This window comes from Morone saxatilis, unplaced genomic scaffold (genome assembly GCF_004916995.1).
Source record: "Morone saxatilis isolate NCDOM2014 unplaced genomic scaffold, NCSU_SB_2.0 Contig17, whole genome shotgun sequence".
In the NCBI taxonomy this organism is placed as follows: Eukaryota; Metazoa; Chordata; class Actinopteri; family Moronidae; genus Morone; species Morone saxatilis.
This window is the reverse complement of record NW_023339729.1, coordinates 4,227,267-4,249,520: the sequence shown is the minus strand read 5'-3', so window position 1 is coordinate 4,249,520 and position 22,254 is coordinate 4,227,267. Positions and strand designations below refer to the sequence as shown.

Below are 22,254 nucleotides of genomic sequence, written 5' to 3'. Positions count from 1 at the left end.
AAAGGCTTTCAATTCAATTCAATACTGATAACATTAAACTACACAGCTGGGATACAGAGAGATTATATGCACTGTTTATTATCTTCACATGGTCATATATTAGGAAAAGGAGAGAGAAGGAGTTTTTCATTGCTGCCACTGTTGAGTCCACTCTGTCTCTCCTGGGCCTTTACTGTGAAGAAACAAAAAGAAAAAGGTAACAATGTAAAGAACAGTTCAAACATTGGAAAATGCTCAGGTCTAATTTCTATTACACATGTAGCATATTTCTAGTCTGATGAGACCAATGTGTGAATGTATTCATTTATGCTGTTCAATAAGGCAAGACTGAGTAATATTTCAATATTTAGGTTTTTTGTCAAGTTTCGAAGTCCCTTTGCTAGAGTTTTATTTTCTACTTAACCAAAAAGCTTGTGAAATAAGTGTTGATTTTCAAGTGTGTAACAGAGCTAAACTAAAGTTAGGACTTACATGTACTGTGGATATCTGTTAACAAGGAAATACTGTTGTTTATAAACCGGTTTGACTGAAAAGATTTAAACAAGATATCTAACAATATTAAAAAATGAGCCTGGTTATGAAACTGTCTGACAGGTTTCTGAGGTTTCCTGTTGTACCAAGCAGTCGAGATAGAAATCAGAAAAAACAGGAAAAGATATAACACAACAGCCATGAGAAATTGAGAGCATAGAAGAAAGTACAGCCTTGAAGCAGGGGTTGCTTGGGTCTTTTTGAATGTCATTCCCAATGTGAGTATAAGGATTAGGGCCTGTGTTACTGATTATGTTGCTGCTGTATGTGCACGGTGTTGCATTCATGCACAGTGTGCATTTGGGGTTTGAAGTGAAAGTTAAAACTTGAGGGTGACCTCAATCATCGCCATCATCAGACAGGGTATCCATAGTTCCTGTCACAGCGAGGGTAGCAGTGGGGGTTCAGCCAGTGCTCCAGGTTGGTCTCCTGGGCCCTCTGGTCCAGAGCCTGCATGTGGAGCAGGTGCTCCTGGGGGTACGGACAGAGGAAAATAAAGTGACAACACAAGAAAGCTGATAAATGCAGATCTGGTTTGCCACATATGAACCTGAATGAGAGGGGAGTCACCTAGCCACAGTACTGACTCAGAACTATTTTGTCCTCTGCTTTGAATGTTTGCATTGTACCATAAAAGCACAACAAACAGCACTTGACAGCGCAAAGTGAAATTACAGAGATGAGTAGAGCTAAACAGATGGAAACATGCTTAGACGTACAATGATGAATGGATGCATTCAAAGCATCACAATGCACGAATGCACGGGAGAGATGAGTGTACAAATACCGCTGCTTCAGTTCTTATCAGGTCACAATGCAGTGAAGCACAGTGCCAAGAGCTAAAGCAGTACAGTGTTTACATTAAGTGATTGATATTGTGATCGGAAAGACAGATTTGTTGAGAGGATCAGATTCGATCTATTTTAAAAAAAGGTTTTGTTCTAATCATTTGAAGAGCATTCTGAAGCTTTGTGGTGAATATGTGCTCAGCTAAAATTCCCTCCACAATGCCTGCGTGATAGACCTCTAATTGATTTTAAATTAAAATTGAAATGATAAATTATGTTAAATTATATCCATATATATTTGTTTATTTATAACTGGCTTTAATTGTCTTTCTAAATTGTGAATGTTTCAAGATTTTTAAAAAGCAAATTAATAAATAACACAGTTATGAAACATTACATTTTTAAAAGATACTGATTTAGTGTGTAGGTATATAAATATATATAATATAATATATAATATATAAACCTATAAAACCTATAAAATACTCACAACCACCCATTTAGCATTTATAAACAATAGAACATACACACTTGAATGAATGTTTATAACACATTTTTAAGTATTTATTAAAGCATCTGTAAACAACTGCAATTCCCCATAATTCATTATAAACAGATAATGAATGCTTAATGACATAACGTGATATAATATAGTTGCTATCACATATAAAGATATGTCTTCAAACTGTTTAAAACCCACCTGCATCTGTATAAACACTTAATAAAGGCTTTATAAACACAGTGTATTAATTATTTAGTGATGTACATTAAAATATCAAGCATTGTCACAAAAAATAATAAAACACTAAATAGTCTTTATAATTGTTTACAGCTACACTACAGTGTGTTGTAAAGTACTGTTTATGCAGTGCTTGTAAATGCTGAATAGGAAGGTTAAAATAACCCACATAGATGTAGAACTCAGTCTGATCAATAGTCAATAGTCTGTTTCTATAATGTTTCTGTGCTCTTTGCTCTGGATGAACCTTACCCTCATTGGCTCATCAGGGTGGCCGGGCTTCACTGGTCGATCCTGCCTCTTGGTGCGGAGCAGCTGCTTAGCGACGCTCTCCTTGATGATAGGATTGGCATCTGAGGGAGAGAGAAAGATAAGAGTTGAGTTAAATGTTTAATCTACCGTCTTGTGATTCACACATCCAATTCTTCCAAGAAAGAATTCAATAAAGCCAATAAACTGCACAAAAAAGAGATAAAAGAGCGAAATTGTGATTTTGTTCCAGTCTTGTACATGTGTGTTTGCAGTTTCCTCTATTGTTGCTTCCTCTTTCCAAGACACTCAGGAACTGAGGCTGTCTGCTCTGAGTCTAACCTCTGCCTGAGTTATTTTGTTGTTTTTCTATGAACATAACAGCTGTTTTCTTGCTGGCTGGACATTGGCTAATCAGGACAGCATTCCTCTCACTGCAAGCTGTGTTCAGACCCATGAATAAACCTCTCACCACTATCTGCTGCTGCTGAGCTGTGGCTGACCTGATCTGTTTAGCTAGTCCATGTGAGGCTGTTTATTCGCCAACGCGAGCCCCAGGGGAGCTGCTCACACACACACGCTCTCTCTCTCCGTCTCCCTCTCTCTTCCCAGGCCTGTATTGGGAGGCAGCCTATTTGGTGGAAGGTAACAAAGTGCCCATTCATCCTCCTCCCTCCCCAGGGAGCCCGGCCCATACATCACGTGACCCCAGCAGGCAGCCAGGCTGGCTCTCTCTCTCTTCCTCTCCTGCCAGAGGGAGCTGCTGTGAATGAACCCAGCTCTGTCAACACAAGGCCAGAGCTGCTGCTGCTGCTGCTGCCTGGGCCCTCACAGCGACGTGGCAAAACTCTCACACACATTCTCCAACTATCTCATTAAGAATGACGGATTTGTTCGTTTTCAGGAAAAAATGGAGCAACATTGCATGCTGAAATTAAATCAACTGTACATGGAAATGCAATGGCTGGAACATGCAACACTGGTGCAAAAGAACAGATGCAAGGATGCAACCAAAATAATAATGACACACCATTTTCTTTTTTTTGATCCAGTATCTAATTATAGTCATGCAAAAAAAGAAAGACACACTATGTTCATGCAAACCTGTCCTAAATCCTATATCTTCATTATTCTGCCATGTCCTCATCTGACTTAATTGACCTAAATCCACAGATAAAAAGGTATTCCTTTATTGGAAACCACCTCTTTATTCATTGTAGCAGACTACTGCTCTCCTCAGGTGAGAGTTTCCTACCTGTGTAGATGGCCAGCAGGACCAGGCAGAGCAAAAACACCACCAGCTTCTTCATCTTCGTCACCTTTTTCCTGACTGAGCCTCCCCTGCTCTGAGGTCCTGACCAGAGTCCAGAGGGGGTGAAGGGGGAAAATTCTCCTCCTCCTCCTGTACGTCACCCACATAACTGTCACATACCTGCTCATGTTACCAAGGAGATATTCAAAATAAATCAATTACTTGTTTGTTATTGTGTCTGATATATTTACTTGCATATATATATAATGTATATCTCCTCATATTACACCTCTAAAGTTGCATAATTACTGTGGAGGAACAATTAAAAGCAACTACTGTAGGCGCACTATAGAGGCAAGGTGGAGGCTGTCCACTAGATGGCAATGCAAGCACATCTATCCATCTATCTATCTATCTATCTATCTATGCAAATTTCTTGGGGATTGGCACCACTAAAGTAAACTACAAAGGCCCTATTATTACCACGTTTTGTGTGTGTGTTGCAGAGGGACGCTGTGTGAAGGTGTAGTTTTCCGAGCGTTATTATTTCAGTTTATAACACTTACATGTTTTAATACAGTTGCGTTCAATCAAACTAATAGTACTAGCGGCTGCACTGGAATTCATAGGAGCTTGAAGGCATCAGGGTGCATACACAGTGCACAGAGAGGTGGTAGAGGTATGGCAAATTGTTGGGTTAATCTGACCATGGTTCCTGTTCATGACAGCTCACAGCGTTTAGGATCTCATTTACCATACCACATTTATTTCAATCGTTTTTAACAACTTACCCGCCTAAATATCACCCTATATTGTTTTTATGTTTTCTGTATTTACTTCAATGCTGGATTGGAGCACTGCCAGTGACGTCACTGTGCGTCATTGTTTCCGTTTCCGCTTCTTGCTGCCCCGCCTGTGCGTTACCCATGTGCCTCCAGTACCGTGCGCACTTTAGTGATACTGTTGTTTTGATTCATTCCCGGCCCACAGAGAGCTCCTGTTCCCTCAATGTGATTATCTGACACGCACTCAACTCATGATGGAGCGCAGAGCGCATGCGTACTGTGGAGCAGCAGCGTTCCCGTCAGGAGCTCACAATCAGAGATGATAGAAACAGTGAGATGTGCTGTGTGTTATTTTCCCGGTTCGCTTAAGTAGCGCCCAGCAAACAGGAAATAACATACTTAAGTACAATTTTGAGGTAATTTCAGAGTGAAATAATAATAATAATAATAAATCAGTCACAAGGGACGATCTGTCTGCAGACTGAGTACTTTTGCTTTCCGTACTTTAAGTATATCTTGCTGATAATACTTTTGTACTTTAACTTAAGTAAAAAAGAGTAAGAGTATTTTCTCCACCACTGATATGGATGCTTCTGCAAAACATACTTTCTATACTTGAAGTACATTTTACTGCTATAATTTTACTTGGGTAGAATTTTTAATGCTGGACTTTAACTTACAATGGAGTAGTTTTATAGAGTGGTATTGCTAATTCTTATATTTAAAGCCCCCCTCCACTCATATGTTTTTCTTCTTGTCCCTACAGTGTGCTGTTTTAGTGCTGTATGTGCAGTTTGACACTAGAAGGAAAGTGGAAAGTTTCTCAGTGCTCATTGAAAATCAGATTTTTCACTGGTGAGGCCAACGAGCAGGATTTGTGACATCACAAATAGTCTGAAGTCAGTCCTGGTCCAGTGTGCAACCTGTACAGTGTGATCCACCAGTGCACATCCACTGAGAATGGACTTTACAGTGAAGGAGGAGACATCTTGTGTCCAGCAGAAAACTTTAGAAATGAACATTTGCATATTCAGAAACAACATATCAGACTTTATAATTGTTCCCAGCAGATGTGTCTTAATGCGTGTCTGGAGGGGGTGTTGAGGTAAAGGGATTAAAAGGAAGTGAACACTTGTTCCACCGCTGGTTGCATGCTGAACGCACTGTGGCTCACAGTGCGCATGTCCAATCCCCGTCGGTGAACGGAGTTATCTTGACATTTCCACACTCTCTGGCGAAGCTACGGTAGCGAGGTAGCTCATTGGTTCAACGTCACATCGTTGTCTTCATGTTTACAGCTAGTCGGACACAAAATGTTTAGATTTCAGCTGGAATTAGTGCCAGCATGCGGCTGGTGTCCGTGAACATGAGTGCCGCAGGGAGAACGTGTGGTGCGTCCAGTCCGCAGTCCGCGTTGTTTCCTCGGTCCTCCTCGGTGCTGGTTTCCGCTCATTAGCATCACCCATCGCTCGGCCCAGCGTCCAGCAGCGATGTACAAGGAGGGGGACGAGCTGCAGGACGACTGCGGCTCCCGGGAGGAGTGGACCCTCCTGTTCTGGACCTCTCTGGCCGTCATCGTGCCGGTCATCATCACACTGTGGTGCAGCGCCCAGCGCTCCAAGCGGAAAACGCACATGAAGGATTTCTTTCGCAAGAGCAAGCACGGCTGGCACTACACGGACCTGTTCAACAAGCCCACCTACTGCTGCGTCTGCTCCCAGCACATCCTCCAAGGGGCTTTCTGCGACTGCTGCGGCGTGTGCGCCGACGAGCAGTGCCTGCGCCGGGCCGACCGGAGCCTGACCTGCAAGGAGATCATGGCCCCCTCGAGCCCCGGCGGAGCCATGGAGCACCGCTGGGTCCGCGGAAATGTCCCCCTCGCCAGCTACTGTGCAGTATGCAAACAGCAGTGTGGGACCCAGCCGAAGCTCTGCGACTTCAGGTGAGCGTAGGTAGTGCTAAAGGTCGCCGTTTAATACTGTGCTGCACATCTGCAGCTGCACATCTGCAGCTGCGTATCTGCGCAGAACACGCGCTTTTGCTCTTTTTGCACCCATGAAGAGCTCCTTGCCTACACACTGACCACTTGTAATACATGGAAGGAAAAGCAAGATCCCAGCATGCTTCACACTCCAACCCTCCAAGGTTGTCATATCATAATGGGGAACAACGCCATTTTATGTTAATCTGCCTATAATTTGCACTAATGGACTGCTGCTGCTCTCTGTACTAGCTGGCCTAATTTCATATTGTCAGATGAATTGATCTGCTGATGCTAAGGATGACCGCTTCACAGGTCACAGGTCAGTGTCACAAACTGACAGACTGACAGACAGGCACCCCTGCAGCCAGTAAAGACTCGGGGTCTTGCTCCCTTCTGCAGGAATTGCTTTAGTGTATTTTCTCATTTCTCTAATGGTTTGTGTCCGTCCTGCAGGTGTGTGTGGTGTCAGGCCACAGTGCACGACGACTGCATGGACAGCCTGCCGGACGCAGACCAGTGTGACCTGGGCGAGTTCCACAGCCTCATCATCCCTCCTCACTACCTCTACTGGGTCAACAAGCTCCGTCGCCGGCACCCAGACGAGTACAGCAAGGTGCTGGAGATATGGCCGCGTTGTTTGGAGCCACAGTGGACTCATACTGTGTTTTTTTTATTTTTTATTTTTTTTTTACATGCTGTCCCAGGACTGTTTTAAGCAATGTTGTGTGTGTTTCTGTAGCTGGCGTTGTCCTGTGGCAGTGGCTGGACTCCAGTTTTGGTCTTGGCTAACACACGTAGCGGAAACAACATGGGGGAGGTTTTGCTGGGAGAATTTCGCACCCTTCTGAACCCAGTGCAGGTCGGTCTGGAGCTTCTCTTACTTTATATCTATAATAATAAATGATTTTATTTTTATAGCACCTTTTTAAAACAAAGTTACAAAGAACCAGGGTTGAGACATTTCAGGAGGCAGTGAAGCAAATTAAATCAGACAATTCCAGATTGTATTTCCTACGCAAACATGACTTATGACCCTTTCTCCCATCTTTCCTCCAGGTGTTTGACCTGTCTGAGCTCACGCCCTCCAAAGCCCTCCAGCTGTGCACCCTGCTGCCCCCCGGCAGTGTGCGGGTGCTGGTGTGTGGGGGTGACGGCACAGTGGGCTGGGTGCTGGATGCCATCGATACTATGAAGCTGAAGGTTTCATTACATTTTATCTTTGTCTAGGCGTTGCAGTGTGTCATTGTCTCTGCCTGTGTGCCACCACTTCTCTGTGCCAAGTCAGTAACACGCCTGCTGCTCTTACATTTTCCCCGTCAGGGCCAAGACCAGTTTATGCCAAGGGTGACCATCCTGCCCCTGGGGACAGGAAATGACCTTTCCAACACTTTAGGCTGGGGCGCCGGGTATGCTGGAGAGATCCCTGTGGAACAGGTTCTCCGTAACGTCCTTGATGCAGAGGTGGTCAAAATGGACAGGTGGGACACTAATACTAGTTTCAGTCTGTGCTTTGGGAACAAGTCTTCCACAGTATTATATCATCTCATTAGCTTAAGCTATAAGCTGCTTGTTTTATTAGTCTAATACTATGTGTTTTTTATGCTATGTTCTTCAGTCTAGAAGCTATGTCAGCAGCTTTAGAAGTTTTTTTGTGATGAAATATCTGGTATTCAAACATCTCAACAAGTCTTAAACTGGAGTTGGAGGAACTTGAATCTGTTTGTGTATGTTGATACAATTTGTGTTCAGGGTTGCAGCCAACATTTATGACACGGACGTCACAGATTTTACTACATTTAAGCCAACAGTAAAGCATTAAATAAAGGATTCAATATTTCTCCATCAGAACTGACTCATGTCAGTGTGGAGAGGGATTTGGATCTGCATTTAGACCAAGGGAAATATAATTTATTGGAAATATAATCAAACTGTTAAATGAGTAAAATTAAGAATACAAAAAATAAAAAATTCTATCTGCTTTCTTTTTGCTGTTTGGGCAAACATTTCTGAGCAGGAGGGTTGCATCTGGGCAGACTCGTGTTGTCTGTATTTCTAAAATCCTATTTATTGCCCTCAGTGTGTTTCTTCTGTTCCTGCTAATTACCTACACAATCACTTTCAGATGGAAGGTGCAGGTGGCTTCAAAAGGCCTCTACTTTCGTAAACCAAAGGTGAGTGTGATCTCCGGTATTACCTTCTTTTTTATGAATATGAAGTCGTATCTCTAGTTGCTGATGTGTTGTTATTCAGGCTTTGTGTGTTGTGTATTAATACATTTGATAGAAATACATATAAAACACACGCTGCGCGTCCTCCTCAGGTTCTGTCCATGAATAACTACTTCTCTGTGGGGCCCGACGCTCTGATGGCGCTCAGCTTCCACACACACCGCGAGAAAACCCCCTCCTTCTTCTCCAGCCGTATCATCAACAAGGTCAGAGCCGCTGCACCTGAATGCATAAATCATGTGCAAATGTTTACTGAATTTGGATTTGAATATTAATACAGAGTGCCTCTGAATATGCTGGCTGCCTGTTTCCTCATTGTCAGAAACACCAGAGAAAGCTTTGTATTAAAGCCTACTTTCCTGTTTTTTTTTCTGCAGGCTGTTTATTTCCTGTATGGCACCAAAGATTGTTTAGTGCAGGAATGTAAGGATCTGGATAAGAAGATTGAGGTACAGTAGCCTTGTTCATGTAATGAAGCTTAATGTTTATTCTGTCCTCCCTTATGCAGTTCATAAAGAGAATCCAAAGTTTTCACTATTTGTAATATTCTTGGCTGAAAATCAGACTTATGCCCTAAATTCCACATCTTAGCAAGCTGCCACTGCTTAAACATGGCTAAATAAACAACAGTTTTTTATTTATTATTATTATTATTTTTTATATATTCCATCTGGGCTGCTTGTGAATGACGGGGACCTTTTTGTGGTGGATGAAAATGGTTATTTTACTTTGAGTTTCTGGAATGGACCTGTATGTTTGTAAACTGTTGTATCTGTAATTTGTTGGGCAAGAGTTAGGATGAAGGCCCGGAAGCAGTGGTGGTAGCAGTTAGCCTAGCTTTCGCTAAAGTTGAAAAAAGACACCTACCATTCCCCATAAAACCACAGCTTTTATGTTTCTGTTTGTGTCAAAATGAACTAACCACTGGCAGAAGTACTTTTGTACTTTGGTGAGACCCTGGTTAGCCATTTCCTCTTGCTTATGGTCTTTATGCTAAGCTAAGCTAACCCCCTGCTAGCTCCGGCTCCATATGCCGCGCAGATATGAGAGTGTTAGTCTTCTCATCTAACTCTCAGTTCTTGCTAATCTTGAGACGCTCTCAGCTAGCAAAGCAAACATAAATGCATAAAGGGCATGATATTGTCATTGGCGTGACAGGCTGGTATTTTATAACTGATTGAAAAGATATAATTGACAATTATGGTCTGGTTCAAATTTGGGCGTTGGCCTACACCAAACACTAACTCTCTCGAGTATAGTTCCCGTATACTGGGTATTTGCGACTTGTTATATTTAGTTTTATGCTTCAGTTCACTCATCGTTTATTGTTAACCAAACAAACAGGAATTTGATTGGGCATCAAGCCTCATAAGTTCCAGCATCGGGTTGAGCTCGTATTCTCTAGCATAGTTTCGCCACATTTAGAAAAATCTACATTGGTTTCCCGTTAACTGATTGTAAGCATGTAAGACAAAGCCAGGAGGATAATTCGCTTTTTTTTTTTTGTCAAAGTGCTGCATGTTACATTCTACACTGTAAGTTGAAAACCCTTCCCTTGTTTAGAGATGGTGACCAGGCAGAGGAGGGAAAGAGGGAAACTGATTGTCGAGTACGTGGTCTGTCTCTCTGGTGCGGCTCCTACTGGCAGCTTGGAGTTTGGGATGCAGGGTATGGTAGGGTCGGCTGCCCAGTTCTGGAAGGGCATCATAGGGTTTTGCCAACATTTGGCTACTGCAAGCTGGCAGGACTCTTGGGGAGGGGTATTGGGGGGTATGGCAACCCTGCCCCCCCCATACACGGTAAGGGAGAGCATCAACATAATCAGTTAGTCCTAAAAATGCCAAATTGGTATTCTTACTGAAAGGTGGATAATATCCAAGTGCTCCATAGTTTACCAGGTAGCAACTAAACAGTAAGCAGCCAGTGCTTGTTTCCTTGTCTCTCCCTGCGGGCTGGATGATGGGGGTCTTGCTGGAAAGGTGGTGGGGTGTGGTTTGGCTTCCTTCCTACTGTGCTCAGATCCAGCGTCAAGCTGGCCAACCCTGTTTGCCGGCTGGGACAGGTCCCACACTGGTCCGGGGTGACGCATACTTAACACACACACACACACACACACACACGACAGCACATCACACACACTACACACTAGCTAGCACACAGCACACACACCTGCACTACATCCACCCTACGAACACATCGGGTATTGGCAATCCCAGGTGTCATTCACATGGTTCTAACCTCATTAAAGGGCGGTATGGAGAGGACAATGAGGGAGCCGTGAACAGCACTTAAGAATCTAATTTTATTTTGGCTAATCTGATTAAGCATTTGCTACTGGGCTCCTGCCTGTGCTCATAGTCTTTACTTGTTTTAACACCAAATCCACCATTAACCACTCATTAGAAACACTCTAAAACAGCTACCGATGTATTTCAAGGTCAAAGCGAAAAAAGTCCTACGGAGACTTACAAGTGCTTTCAAACATTGAGTGGGTATCATCTCCACCTCCATTATTTTCACTGTAAACAAGAGGGAGAGAGAGGATGGCTGGGACTGTTGTGCACCTGCATGGGTAGACCATGACAACCACAGGAAGGGAAAAAAGGAAAAGATGGAGAAGCTCATTTTACTGATATTTGAATACCTTACATTGTAATGTAATGTAATTGCTGCTAACCAAGGGTGCAGGTTTAATGTCACGAGTATGGGAACACACAGTCAAGGGTTAAAGAATTTTTTTTTGTTGGCAAATAACACATAATGATTACATTGGTGTTTTAAGCTTCTATAATAATGGCTGTGTAACTAATGGCCAGACCCCACTGAAAATGATATTATATTTAGTTTCATTGATAGAGACCTGACAACCAAAAATGAATGTTCTTATCAAGAGCACCTGTCCTTTACTGCCTTGCCTTTGATTAATGTCCGAAGCTGTCCAAGATGTTGTTCTTTCAGCATCAAGAAGTGTCTGCAGAGTTTGTTGTCTGGCTACCTGCAGCCCCAGTTCTACATAATCATCCTCAGTGAGCACCAGATGTGGTGGTAACCGCCATTAGAGACAAATATCCCCTGCTCATATTCAAGCATCGGCTGTTATTTTTCCCTCTGCAGCTGGTTCTCAAGAGCTCCAAGATGCCCATGCAGGTGGACGGGGAGCCGTGGGCCCAGGGTCCCTGCACCATCACAATCACCCATAAGACCCAGGCCCTCATGCTGTACCACAGCAGCGAGCAGACGGACGATGATGACGACGAATCCAGCGCCTCTGAGACGGAGAGCCCCACCCCTCACGACTCACCCAGGCCTGCAGGGCCGGCCTCCGCTCGTGCATGACCCACCCCAAACAACACGTGATCTGAAGCTCTTATTGTCTTAGTGTCTGTCTTCTTTCTGCAGCCCAGTTTCTATGAGTCCCTCATTTGCATTGGCACTTACTCGCCCCTCCTCGATGATCTTTGAACACACTCTATCCTCAAATCATGTCGATCAGAATAGGTGTCATACATTTCCTGTATAATCCTTTCATATGTTTTCAGGGAGCTCACGGGTTAGAAAGGTCTGTTTGGAATTGGGGCCGGCGTGATTTGTTTTTGGGTGTTTTATCTCCACACCCCCCATACATTGTAACCCAGAGCTCAGGCAGTTCCCCCTCCACAGGTGGGACAGTCAGGAGGAGGTGAATGTTTCGGAGAAAGATTGCTGTTTATTTGCACTGATCCCTCGTGCCATAGATATCTAATAGTCGACAATACTGTATTTATTATACTGTATTTTCAATTAAATGCCCAGTGCAGCCCTGCAGGTATCAGTGAGCCATTTTTAACAAGTTGCCCAGGTTCAATTGACCAAATGCCCTCAAAGCCATGTCTCAGTCAACAGCAGGTGATAAAGTAGTAATACAGTGCTGTCACAATGAATGGCTGACGGTACATGCAAAGCTTTTTGGCCCATTAGTGTTTTTTTAACTCTGATAAGAGCACAAACAGCAAACGCATTTTCTGCAAAAGATGAGTGTTGTACAGATGGTGGGTGAAATGTGAAACTGTACAGAATATCTGTTAAATTCCCCTTTCAGGCTCCTCGTCATCACAGCGTTGATAGTTTTTAAGTGTCTCCTGCATGTGTTGATGATGAGGCTTTGAAATATGTGAAGGCAAAAAGGTCTCTGAATCTCGATGGAGCAAAGGCTCTGTTACAACTGCAATGTGTCAATCAAATGTGTCAATCACTGGACGTCTATGCTAGTTTGCTTACTTCATGATGCACTGTCTCACGTAGCTCGCCAAAACTGTTAGATTGTACTAAGATACAGTCTCGAAGCTATATTTAACTTTCCTGTAGGAGCTACAGGAAACAGCCTGACTTGTTTACTTTGAAAGTACTGCCAAGTAACTGTTGTTGGGGATTTTCTTTTTGCCTACGTGTAAAACCTTTCGTTTGTCCTCGTCTTTACATAGTTCCTCGTGTTTACATATTTTGTGCTGCACTGTTTTGGCACTTACACTGATAAACACCTTACACTGCTTAGGACATAGATGACACCATAATGTTGAAATTTGATGTTGCTGCCGATTGTGATAACTGCTGATGAGATTAAGCTGTCCTATGTTGTTACTTTATGTTACTCAAGTCATCCTCTTGCATTTCATCATTTTGTGTTTTACCAGATAGTCACCACAAGGTGGCAGAATAAAGACAGTGTTTTCTGTAGCCAGGGTCTTTACACTAATCTCTACAGTTTAATATTAAGACCATCAGAGTTACTTGCATGTACTTTTCTGTGTTGTGTTCAGGTGACGTTGATCTAACTGTTCATCTTTTCAGAACTCATAATGTGTGTAACATAATGTGTGGAGGAGGTCATTTGTCCTTATTTCTGTCAAGTAGCCTACTCGTAGGTACATTCCTTTTACCATTTGAGGTGGTCCTGTTTATTGCAGAAAGAAAAAGAAATTGCCTGTTGCTCACAGCCATATAAGAAAAGTCTACAGTGTTAGTTTATGCTTAACCCGGAGCCAGCTTGTTGATCATAAGGCTGAACAGGGATCCGTTTTTAGCCGTGTGATGCCTATGCTTTTGGAATATGCACCTCCTTGGCAGGGAACCTCATGGTTTCATCACTGTTTGTTTGGTGAATTCTTCTTGCTCAAGGACACCTGTTTGATCTTTTACCTGATCCATGTTTACCAGAATTGTGTGTGTTGTGTTGAATTTGCTGAAATGTAACTGGGGTTTGTTTGAAGGTTTTTAGCCACACTAGCAGCATGGCTCTAGTTCAAAACACTGTTTTCGAGTTATATACCTCATTAGCTGTAATGCAGTCTGTTACAGACATTGATGGTCCACAGGGAAGAGTCCTAATCATTTTGTGTATCCTATTTATTCAGCCCCACCAACAGGTTAAATGTGTGACTGTCAAACACTTAAGTTTGCATGTACGTATGGCAGCACATGCTAACATGTTAAGTACAATTAATTTGAATCAAGTAAGAACTTAAAGCTGCAGTCAAATAGTGTGTATGTGTGTAATGGATCACACTATGTTCCCAGGCTCCAGTGCTAAGAAATAAGCATCTGTCCCCTGCAATATGCAGTATAAAATATGTTAAATATTTGTCTGTTATTATTTCCTATTTATTTTCCAATTTATTTCCATTTGTTAAAGAAAACAGAAGTGTGACTCCCCTCTTCCAACTTTACACTTGGTTTTGCCCAGTACCTCCAGATCCTGTTAAAGACTCTTTCTTAAATGCCACCAGCCAAAAGTTTTGCAACTATAGACTATCAGGGGAAAAAACAATAAAAATTCTAGTAAGTCATTCCCATGCATGCTGCCCAGAGCAGTGAACAGCTCTTCTGCCAACAGCGTTGGTCCCTTATAAACAACAGAAAATATCAAAACAAATGTCAATGTAGTCCTCAAAAATGTTCTAAATGTGCAATTTTTCATTTAGCATTGTGGGAAATGCATTAACTAATTCTGGTGGAGGGCTCTCATTTGGACCTAGGATGTAACAGTAAGTAAAGTGCTCTCCCATTTTAAAACCATCCAACAAATTTGTTTCCTGGTGTGTAATGATGGCTATTACACCTCACAAGGTTGCTAGTGTGACTAAAGACTTTTACTTGTTTTACTGTTGAGAGTTGTAGGAACATGACTGTGATGTTTTGAATGCTCCCAATTCATAGCTGTCAGTTTTATTAATTGTTCAATCTTGGCAGATATAACAGTATTTATATAGACTCAGTTCAGCAAGGCAAATGTCACCATGGTGTGTACCAAAATGCTTTCATTATTACTTAATATATATTTGAATAGGCTTACTTCTTTGCTGTCAAATATCTGTAAAAGTAACAACCCTACAGGCTGACTGAAGGTTGACTACAATATGATCTTAAAAGGAAGCATTATTTGGCCTCTGCTAAAGAGAAAATACGAAGGACCTGTGTCTGGGAGAAAATAAGCTTTTGGTAACAATCATGTAAAACTAAGCCATTGACAAAAATGGTAGTCAAGAGGGTTGTTGGGGAAATTGTTACTACAGGTGACAAATGGATTTGGATTGAATGTAATGCAATGTTTTGAATTTGAAAACATTCCCATAAATATTTTCATATAGAAGCCATGTGTTCCTGTGTTTTAATTAAGTTATATTATAAATGACTTTAATCAGTTGAGGGAGAAAACCTGCAGCTATCCCTGCTCAGAGATCCCAGCAGCCAATGACACTATGACGTCATTACATTTGGATGTGTTCATCTATAACTAATTTAACAAATGTTGATAAGTCAAGTTGCTAGAAAATGTGTTCATTTCCAGGCAACTGCTACCACACCCATTTGATCATTCACACAAATATATCATCATGTCAAAAGTCTTTATTTCAGGACTTACAAAGCAATAGTATTATGCCATTCCTTATCATGTGATTGACTCATAATCTCTGCATTTTTAGGATACACAAGCAAATACATCTACATCTTTAAGCACGCTGGATCAATAAGGCTAGGTAGGTTTTAAACACTCCAGAAGATCCCAAAGTACCTTGAATACAAAGCAGGTGATGCTGTACAGATCTAAGATATTAAGAACCACAAAAAACACAACAAACAGCTGCAATCATTCACTAACATCTGCCTCAGTCAGGAGAGTACTAAACGTCTGGTGGAGAAATGTGGAGCGGTGGCCACTATGGTGGTACCGAACCAATCACTGATGAAGTACTGGCAGTCAGGGAGTTGGGCACAAGCAGCTCAGAGATATAAGAAGGTGCCAAACCAGACAGGGCCTTAAAAGTATTTTAACAGCTGGAGAAGAGGTGTCCAGGCATAAATGTCTGGGAGTGGGATCACCTGGGGAGATCTGGAAAGAATAACCAAGTGAGGTGGAGGACATTTGTCAATGGCCATAGAGGAACAAAGGGCTTCCGTAAGTAAACTGCCTCTAGTTATTTTTATTCGGCCATGGGTGGGATTTAGCGGATTTCCCAGATGAGGGATGGCTTCTGGGATTGTCTCTCCTGGGGCCATCAGGGTCCTTATTCCACTTGGCTTATTCCTCCTGGATCTGTCTCTCCCTGGGGCCATTCAGGTCCTTTTCCACTTGGCTTTATTTCCTCTGGATTGTGGGGGGTCTCTAACTGGGGCATCAGGTCCTTTTTCCACTTTGGGCTTATTTCCTCCTGGATTGTCTCTCTTGGGGCCATCCCACGCTGGAGCAGTGTGGGGCTTTCTGTCTTGTTCTTAAGAAAATATACAAAAAAGTTTCTTTAGTAGTAGTTCGCCCAGTGTGAGAGTTTGCCACTTGCCAAGCTGATTTTTGGAATTCAAAAAATTTCAAAATGGCATGTGCTCAAATTGACAAGCTGAAGCACAACAGTGTGAACTCCTGAATTTTATAGTTACTACTGAACATTTTCTGAAGTTAATGCAATGCAATTCTGCAAAAGCCTCCAGAGTTTGCCAACATCTTGGCACACAGGTAATTCAGGTACCAGGGGTCTATGAGAAGGGTGTTGTTGAAGCTGTTGTTTTTATTGGAAAGTTGCCTGTGAACTAGAGTCCACTGTTGTCCTGAAGGCTGCAGACAAACAGCTGTTACACCTGTGACATATGGTAATTATTGGCCAAGCTAAACCCAAGACATTTTATGTAACTCAGAAGTCAAACAACACTAAAACAACCACACCTTACACTACGGCAGCCCTGCACACATACAGTACCTGGAGCTCATTATAGTCACTTCTATTCAAAAACTGACGCATAAGCACAAAAGCTTGTACAAATGTAAAACACAGTTCCAGTTTAGAACACAAATGTACATGGTCAGTGGTACAATGGTTTTCATAAACAAGGGAAAAAACAGAGAAAGTGCTCAATGTTGTCCGACAGATATTTATTAACTTTTAAAAAGGTTTAATTCTAGGAAACAAACAAAAACTGTACGCAATGCAAAACATTAAACATAGAGCTTTGTTCCTTACCCAAAAACCCTTGTTCTTATTTCAATACAGTCTGAGGAAAAGACCTGGCCTGGTAATAGTGGGCCTAGCCAAAAAAACACTCACAACATCAAATTTCACTGTGCAATACAATATGGAGGTGAAATACGTACTGTTGAAGGAGTGGTGACTGGTATCACTTTTCTTGTCTGAAAAAAAAAAAAAGAAAAACAGCAGACAATAAAAAAGTCAAACACATTTGTTTTGCTAAACAAGACAAAACAAGGAAAACATTTTTATGGCGTTTTTTCTTGAGTTGCAATGTGGCTCTATGAATAGCATTGGTGATCAATCAATATCTAGACTACTTCAACTATGACTTAAGCGATCTGGTGGCACCAACTGACCAAGATGTACACAAACATGTTGTTCATAGCTCCTATAATCCATATCTTCACATTAACTGATCCAATCACGGTATCATGTGATCATAGTGACACACTCCCAGACAATTATCATGAGACTGCACTTCCTGCCTCAACTCAACTTTTACTTTAATGCTAACATATAGCATGTATGAACTGCAAAATGTTGCCATATTAGAAAATGTTACATACTAATCACTGACATAATACAGTTATTGTTCAGCGAGTTGACTCAAATGACAAAAAAGCGTGCACCTCCTAATATCTAACCATACATAGTCAAAAATAGAGCTGAACCACATTGATATCCTATGGAAGCACTTTTACTAGTTTCTGAATGTATCTGTAATCTATATATTGGGCCTCTACCTTCATGTGGCAGTTCAGGAGCACTTTCAGCCACAGACTAATGCAGCCCACCTCCGCTGATTGAGACTGTTAACTATTAACCTGCTAAGCCAGAGTCTTTTTTGCACAAATGCATGCACATACAAAAGTTATACACAGTTTCAAGTATTTTCTTTTGAATTCATTGTTGAATTTTGCGTAACTGCGATTAATCGCGATTAAAAATTGTAATCGTTGCCCAGCACTAAGTTTTATACATCTATTATATTTTGTCTTATAATTTTTTATTGTATTTTATTCTTTCTCTACTCTTTGCACTACATTCCCCTGTGCTGCTGTGCCAAATTTTATTTTCCCCACCACGGGACTCAATAAAGAAAAATCTTATCTCATGTAAATACTGGGACACTACCTTTTTGGTAAATACTGATGACTGATGGCATTACAAAAAAAGTCCTAACCCAATTCAAACAATTATTCTTGTAGTTTTGTTTTTGGCTGTGTCGCTCCTCTTACGTGCTTCTCCAGCCTTGTTCGGGGTCACTTTATAAACTGGCTTGCAGACAGTTTTCTTGGTTTTTCCTTGAAACTATTTTCATGGTGTAAGTCTTGATAGAAAAGTGATACAATCACAATAAAAATGAGTGTAGTCAGTTTGTTTCTGTCAGCCAATTGTTTCATCTCAGTGTCCCAGGATAAGATCACTGTCTGGAATTTCTTAATCATACTGTCGTGACCAACATCACAATGTGATTGTACGTTTATATCGTACTTACATGGCTTTTGTCCTCCCAAAAATGGAGGGCCCCTATGAGAGCCTTGTGACTGGCCCTGTGAATAATGTGATGGATTCCAGCCTCCAGGTGGCTCCATATAAACAGGTACAGGAACTGGCTGGAAGTATGGCTGCATAGGTGGACAACCGAAACTTTGGGAGCTGGGCTGTCCTTTCGGCTCTGGAATTTATGGACCAGAATTTGAAGTGAGAAGACATTTTTTATGACATTGTAAAGAGCTATGTGTTACAAAACACTTGTCAAATTGTTTTACAATTCCTAATCCTATCAAAGGGTACACACACACATATACTGACGAGCAAAAACCACACACATTTTTGTCATTGGATGGGCAGATATTTTATTATAGGGACATGTATCTACTGTATTTAGATTTTCTAATACCTTCATAGAGATGAACATACCAGATTCCGACTGAGATCCAGTACTTCCAGAGACGGGAGCTGCTTTTTCATCTGTGAATGGTAAATAAACTGTATTTATATAGTGCTTTACAATTTGCCCCTCATTCAGCCATTCACACACACACACACACACACACCCACAACAATGGCAGCAACATCCAATGAAGATCCAGGTACAATGATTACACAAGGGAAAGAATCTGATCTGCTCAGTATTTCAAACAGCCCACAGCTAGAAAACACAGCATCGATAGAGTAAACGTTTGATTTCATTTTCAACCTTTTTCTTTTCACTGAGTAATAAACTCACGACCCAGACTAAGTGACATATTGTGTGGGCATTTCATATTGTATTAAAAGCTGTACAATTAACCCAAATAGTGAAGTCAGTAACTGTAAGAAGTTTGTATAAAATTAGTATTTGGATTAATAATGAGATTATTCCTGTTAAGGAAACGTTTTATACAATTTTCTGTCTGTATTATGCATTTTTTCTTATTTTTTAAACAATCATAGAGACTTAACAGGATTCTTTTTTGACAAATTCAATGTTTTCTTGTCCCCACCGCTTGGCCATTGTTCTATTAGACCATTTACTTTATATTTACTTGAACCAAAATGTGGAGATTTGGCCTACTGTGTATGTTTTCTTCATACGTCTTAAAATCAACAAGGCCTTGCAACCCCCCTGTGAAGCTTATCCTTAGTGCTGGTCCCGACCCCCAGGTTGGGAAACACTGTTAAAAGCCATGCTGGCTCCATTATATTTTCTTATCAAATGTAAAACTTCCAACTGGAAATGTACCTGTATGTTCACCTGGTTTAAGCATCAGGAATCTGGCCTCAACGGGCTGTGTGAGGATCTCAGTCAGACGCTCCTTCAGGGCAGCAGCAAAGGCCTGAGATGCCATCACCTTCTTGGAGTCCAGGTTGACTCGAGGGGCGTAAGGGTCAAACTTTACAACCCTAGGCAAGTCAAATGAAGCCTGTGAGAAACAAGTGAAAGAAAATACTTATTAATGGGATGTGTTTTCTCCCCCAATTCATTCAATACATGTAAGACGTGGCTGTAATTGGTGTAACAGCATGCATTGTTCTCTTTTTTTGGTAGCAACACTGGAGCGTGCCAAAGTCGGTAATGTTAGAGTAACAATTATTTTTATTCTTGATTCATTTACATTCTCAATTAATTCATTTGTTAATAAAATATTGGAATATTGGAAAATAGTGACAAATACCTGTGATATCAAACAGCCAGTGTTAATGTATTCAGATTGCTTGTTTTATTTGATCAACGGTCCAAAACACAAAAGATATTTAATCATATATCACAGAGAAAAGCACTGAATCCTCACCTTTGAGAAGCTGGAACCAGTAAATGTTTGGCATTTTTGTGTAATAAATTACTAAATTGATTACTTCAGCCAGTTTTGAATGTTCAAAACAGCTGTTGCAGTATAGTTAAAATTCTAACTTTAATTAAATTTGTGGTGGCCGAAACATAGTATGCACCCAATAACATGACTTAACACCAATTTACCATCGTTTTTTACCCTCCAGTACTTCATCTTTCTGTGACAATGTTCATCCCACCTTTAGAAAGGCCAGGCTTTGGGTTTGACTCAGCAGACTGTTGAGATCTTCTCTGGCTTTTCTCATGTTTTCAGAATTCTCAGTGAACCTCTTCATGAAGTCTTGAAGTTTCATCTGAGCAGTCTCCAGCTCGTTGTCCACATCATGTTGGGCCTTGTGTTCTTCTTGGACCAACATATCCCGCATTTGCTGATACACAGCTGCAAATGCCATCTTCCTATTGGTTGCTGCATCCTAGGCAAAGATCATGAGAGGAGCCATAGATAAAGAGTAAATACAGGGAGAAATAGACATTATGTAAGTGCCATCACACTTTTCTTTGTAAATGAATCGCTAATTTATTTGTTTTCTATTTTTGTGAAAAGCTGGAAATGGAATAGGTCAAACTTACCTTCAGCTTGCTCTGCATGTCACTGATTTGAAGTATGACAGTGTCAGTCTTCTCAATCTTCCCGTCCAGCAAACCCAACTTGTCTCTGAGGTCAGACTAAAAGACAGATTTAAAATACAGCCTCTGTACCATCGTCACATATAAAAATTGACGACATGATACATGTACACACAATAGTGAAGGCAAAACATCTTGATTTGAAGCTATAAAGAGGGGGTTTCACATCATGATTGACAGCAGAGCCCTGCTTGTAGTTGAATCGGCCTGTGTACGGGTGGGAACCATCCAACCCTGATCACTACTGCGCAGACAGCGGCTCCCAATAACGGCAATAGCACAAGATGGCATCGGCTATATATCGGATACATATCCGGCATATTTTGCCTTAATTTTTGTACAGTGGGAGGAGGTGGAGACACGATGTCCATCTTTATATGGCGATGCTCTGTGCACAGAAAAATATTTTATATTTGGTACAGACCCTGCTTACTTCCTCACCACTGGCTCACTAAATTACCTTCTTAGGATTAAAGTGTTTTTATATTGCTAAGATGTATTTAACAGTCTAGTGTAATAGTCTTGACTGACTCATTTTATTGTATAATATGTTATCTATAAATGTTCTAGCTGTCAATTAGTTATTGTTATTATTAATAAATTCTCTTTGATTGCCAGATTAGGTTGGGTTGGCAGAGCAGGTTGATAACCGCCTTGACGTGGGGGATACTTGGGAAAAACACTTTGCTTTTTTGATTAGTTTAATTAGTTAATATAGGCTGTTGCACCTATGTCTGTACAGTATATATAGCAGTAGCCAGCAGCTTACTTAGCTTAACTGAGCTCAAAGACAGGAAACAGCTAGTCTGGCTCTGTCCAAAGGTAACAAAAATTCATCTATCAGCACCTCTAAAGCCCAATAAAGTTACATCTTGCACTTTGGACAGAGCCAGATGCTAGGGATTAACCAGCTCCTGGTCTTTATGCTAAGCTAAGTTAACCAGATGCTGGTTTTACCTACATATGTACTGTACAGACAGAGAGTGAAGTGAAGGAGGACAGGAGACAGAAGTCTGAATAAGCATGTTTCTCAAAATGTCAAATTACTCCTCCAAATGACTAATCGGCCCAGTAAAGCTGATATCTGGAGAGGGGCTGCACGATATGGAAAAACATCAAGTTGCAATTATTTGGACAGATATTGTGATCATTTTGGCATCACAATTTTCATTTGGACTGCAGTGAGACTCCTGTCAGGTGAGTATAAAACCACACCACACACCTCCTTCAGGCTCCTCT

General features: G+C 41.4%; 2 protein-coding genes across 3 annotated transcripts; one reads left to right on the top strand and one right to left on the bottom strand.

The window, feature by feature from the left end:
- On the bottom strand, window positions 1–3,719 carry cunh17orf67 (chromosome unknown C17orf67 homolog; the record flags this gene model as incomplete). Of its 2 annotated transcripts, none has more annotated exon segments than XM_035659438.1 (4): window positions 1–172; window positions 869–1,002; window positions 2,311–2,411; window positions 3,563–3,719. In XM_035659438.1, coding segments are annotated over 3 exon segments (273 nt in total). In that variant the 5' UTR covers window positions 3,618–3,719.
- A 1,855-nt stretch (window positions 3,720–5,574) lies between these two features.
- Window positions 5,575–15,181, top strand: dgke (diacylglycerol kinase, epsilon). Its single transcript, XM_035659537.1, has 10 exons — window positions 5,575–6,286; window positions 6,782–6,941; window positions 7,068–7,187; window positions 7,385–7,528; window positions 7,649–7,806; window positions 8,451–8,499; window positions 8,649–8,762; window positions 8,934–9,005; window positions 10,122–10,224; window positions 11,594–15,181. Exons 1-10 carry the CDS (start codon window positions 5,835–5,837, stop codon window positions 11,890–11,892), a joined length of 1,671 nt encoding a protein of 556 aa, XP_035515430.1. The 5' UTR covers window positions 5,575–5,834; the 3' UTR covers window positions 11,893–15,181.
- The last annotated feature ends 7,073 nt before the right edge of the window (window positions 15,182–22,254 follow it).

Bases quoted from the DNA above. Each gene is read 5' to 3' on its own strand.
- dgke (XM_035659537.1), top strand. From the start codon at position 5,835: ATGTACAAGGAGGGGGACGAGCTGCAGGACGACTGCGGCTCCCGGGAG. The intron at 6,287-6,781 runs GTGAGCGTAGGT...TCCGTCCTGCAG, and splicing joins CCGAAGCTCTGCGACTTCAG to GTGTGTGTGGTGTCAGGCCA. The intron at 7,188-7,384 runs GTCGGTCTGGAG...TCTTTCCTCCAG, and splicing joins CCCTTCTGAACCCAGTGCAG to GTGTTTGACCTGTCTGAGCT.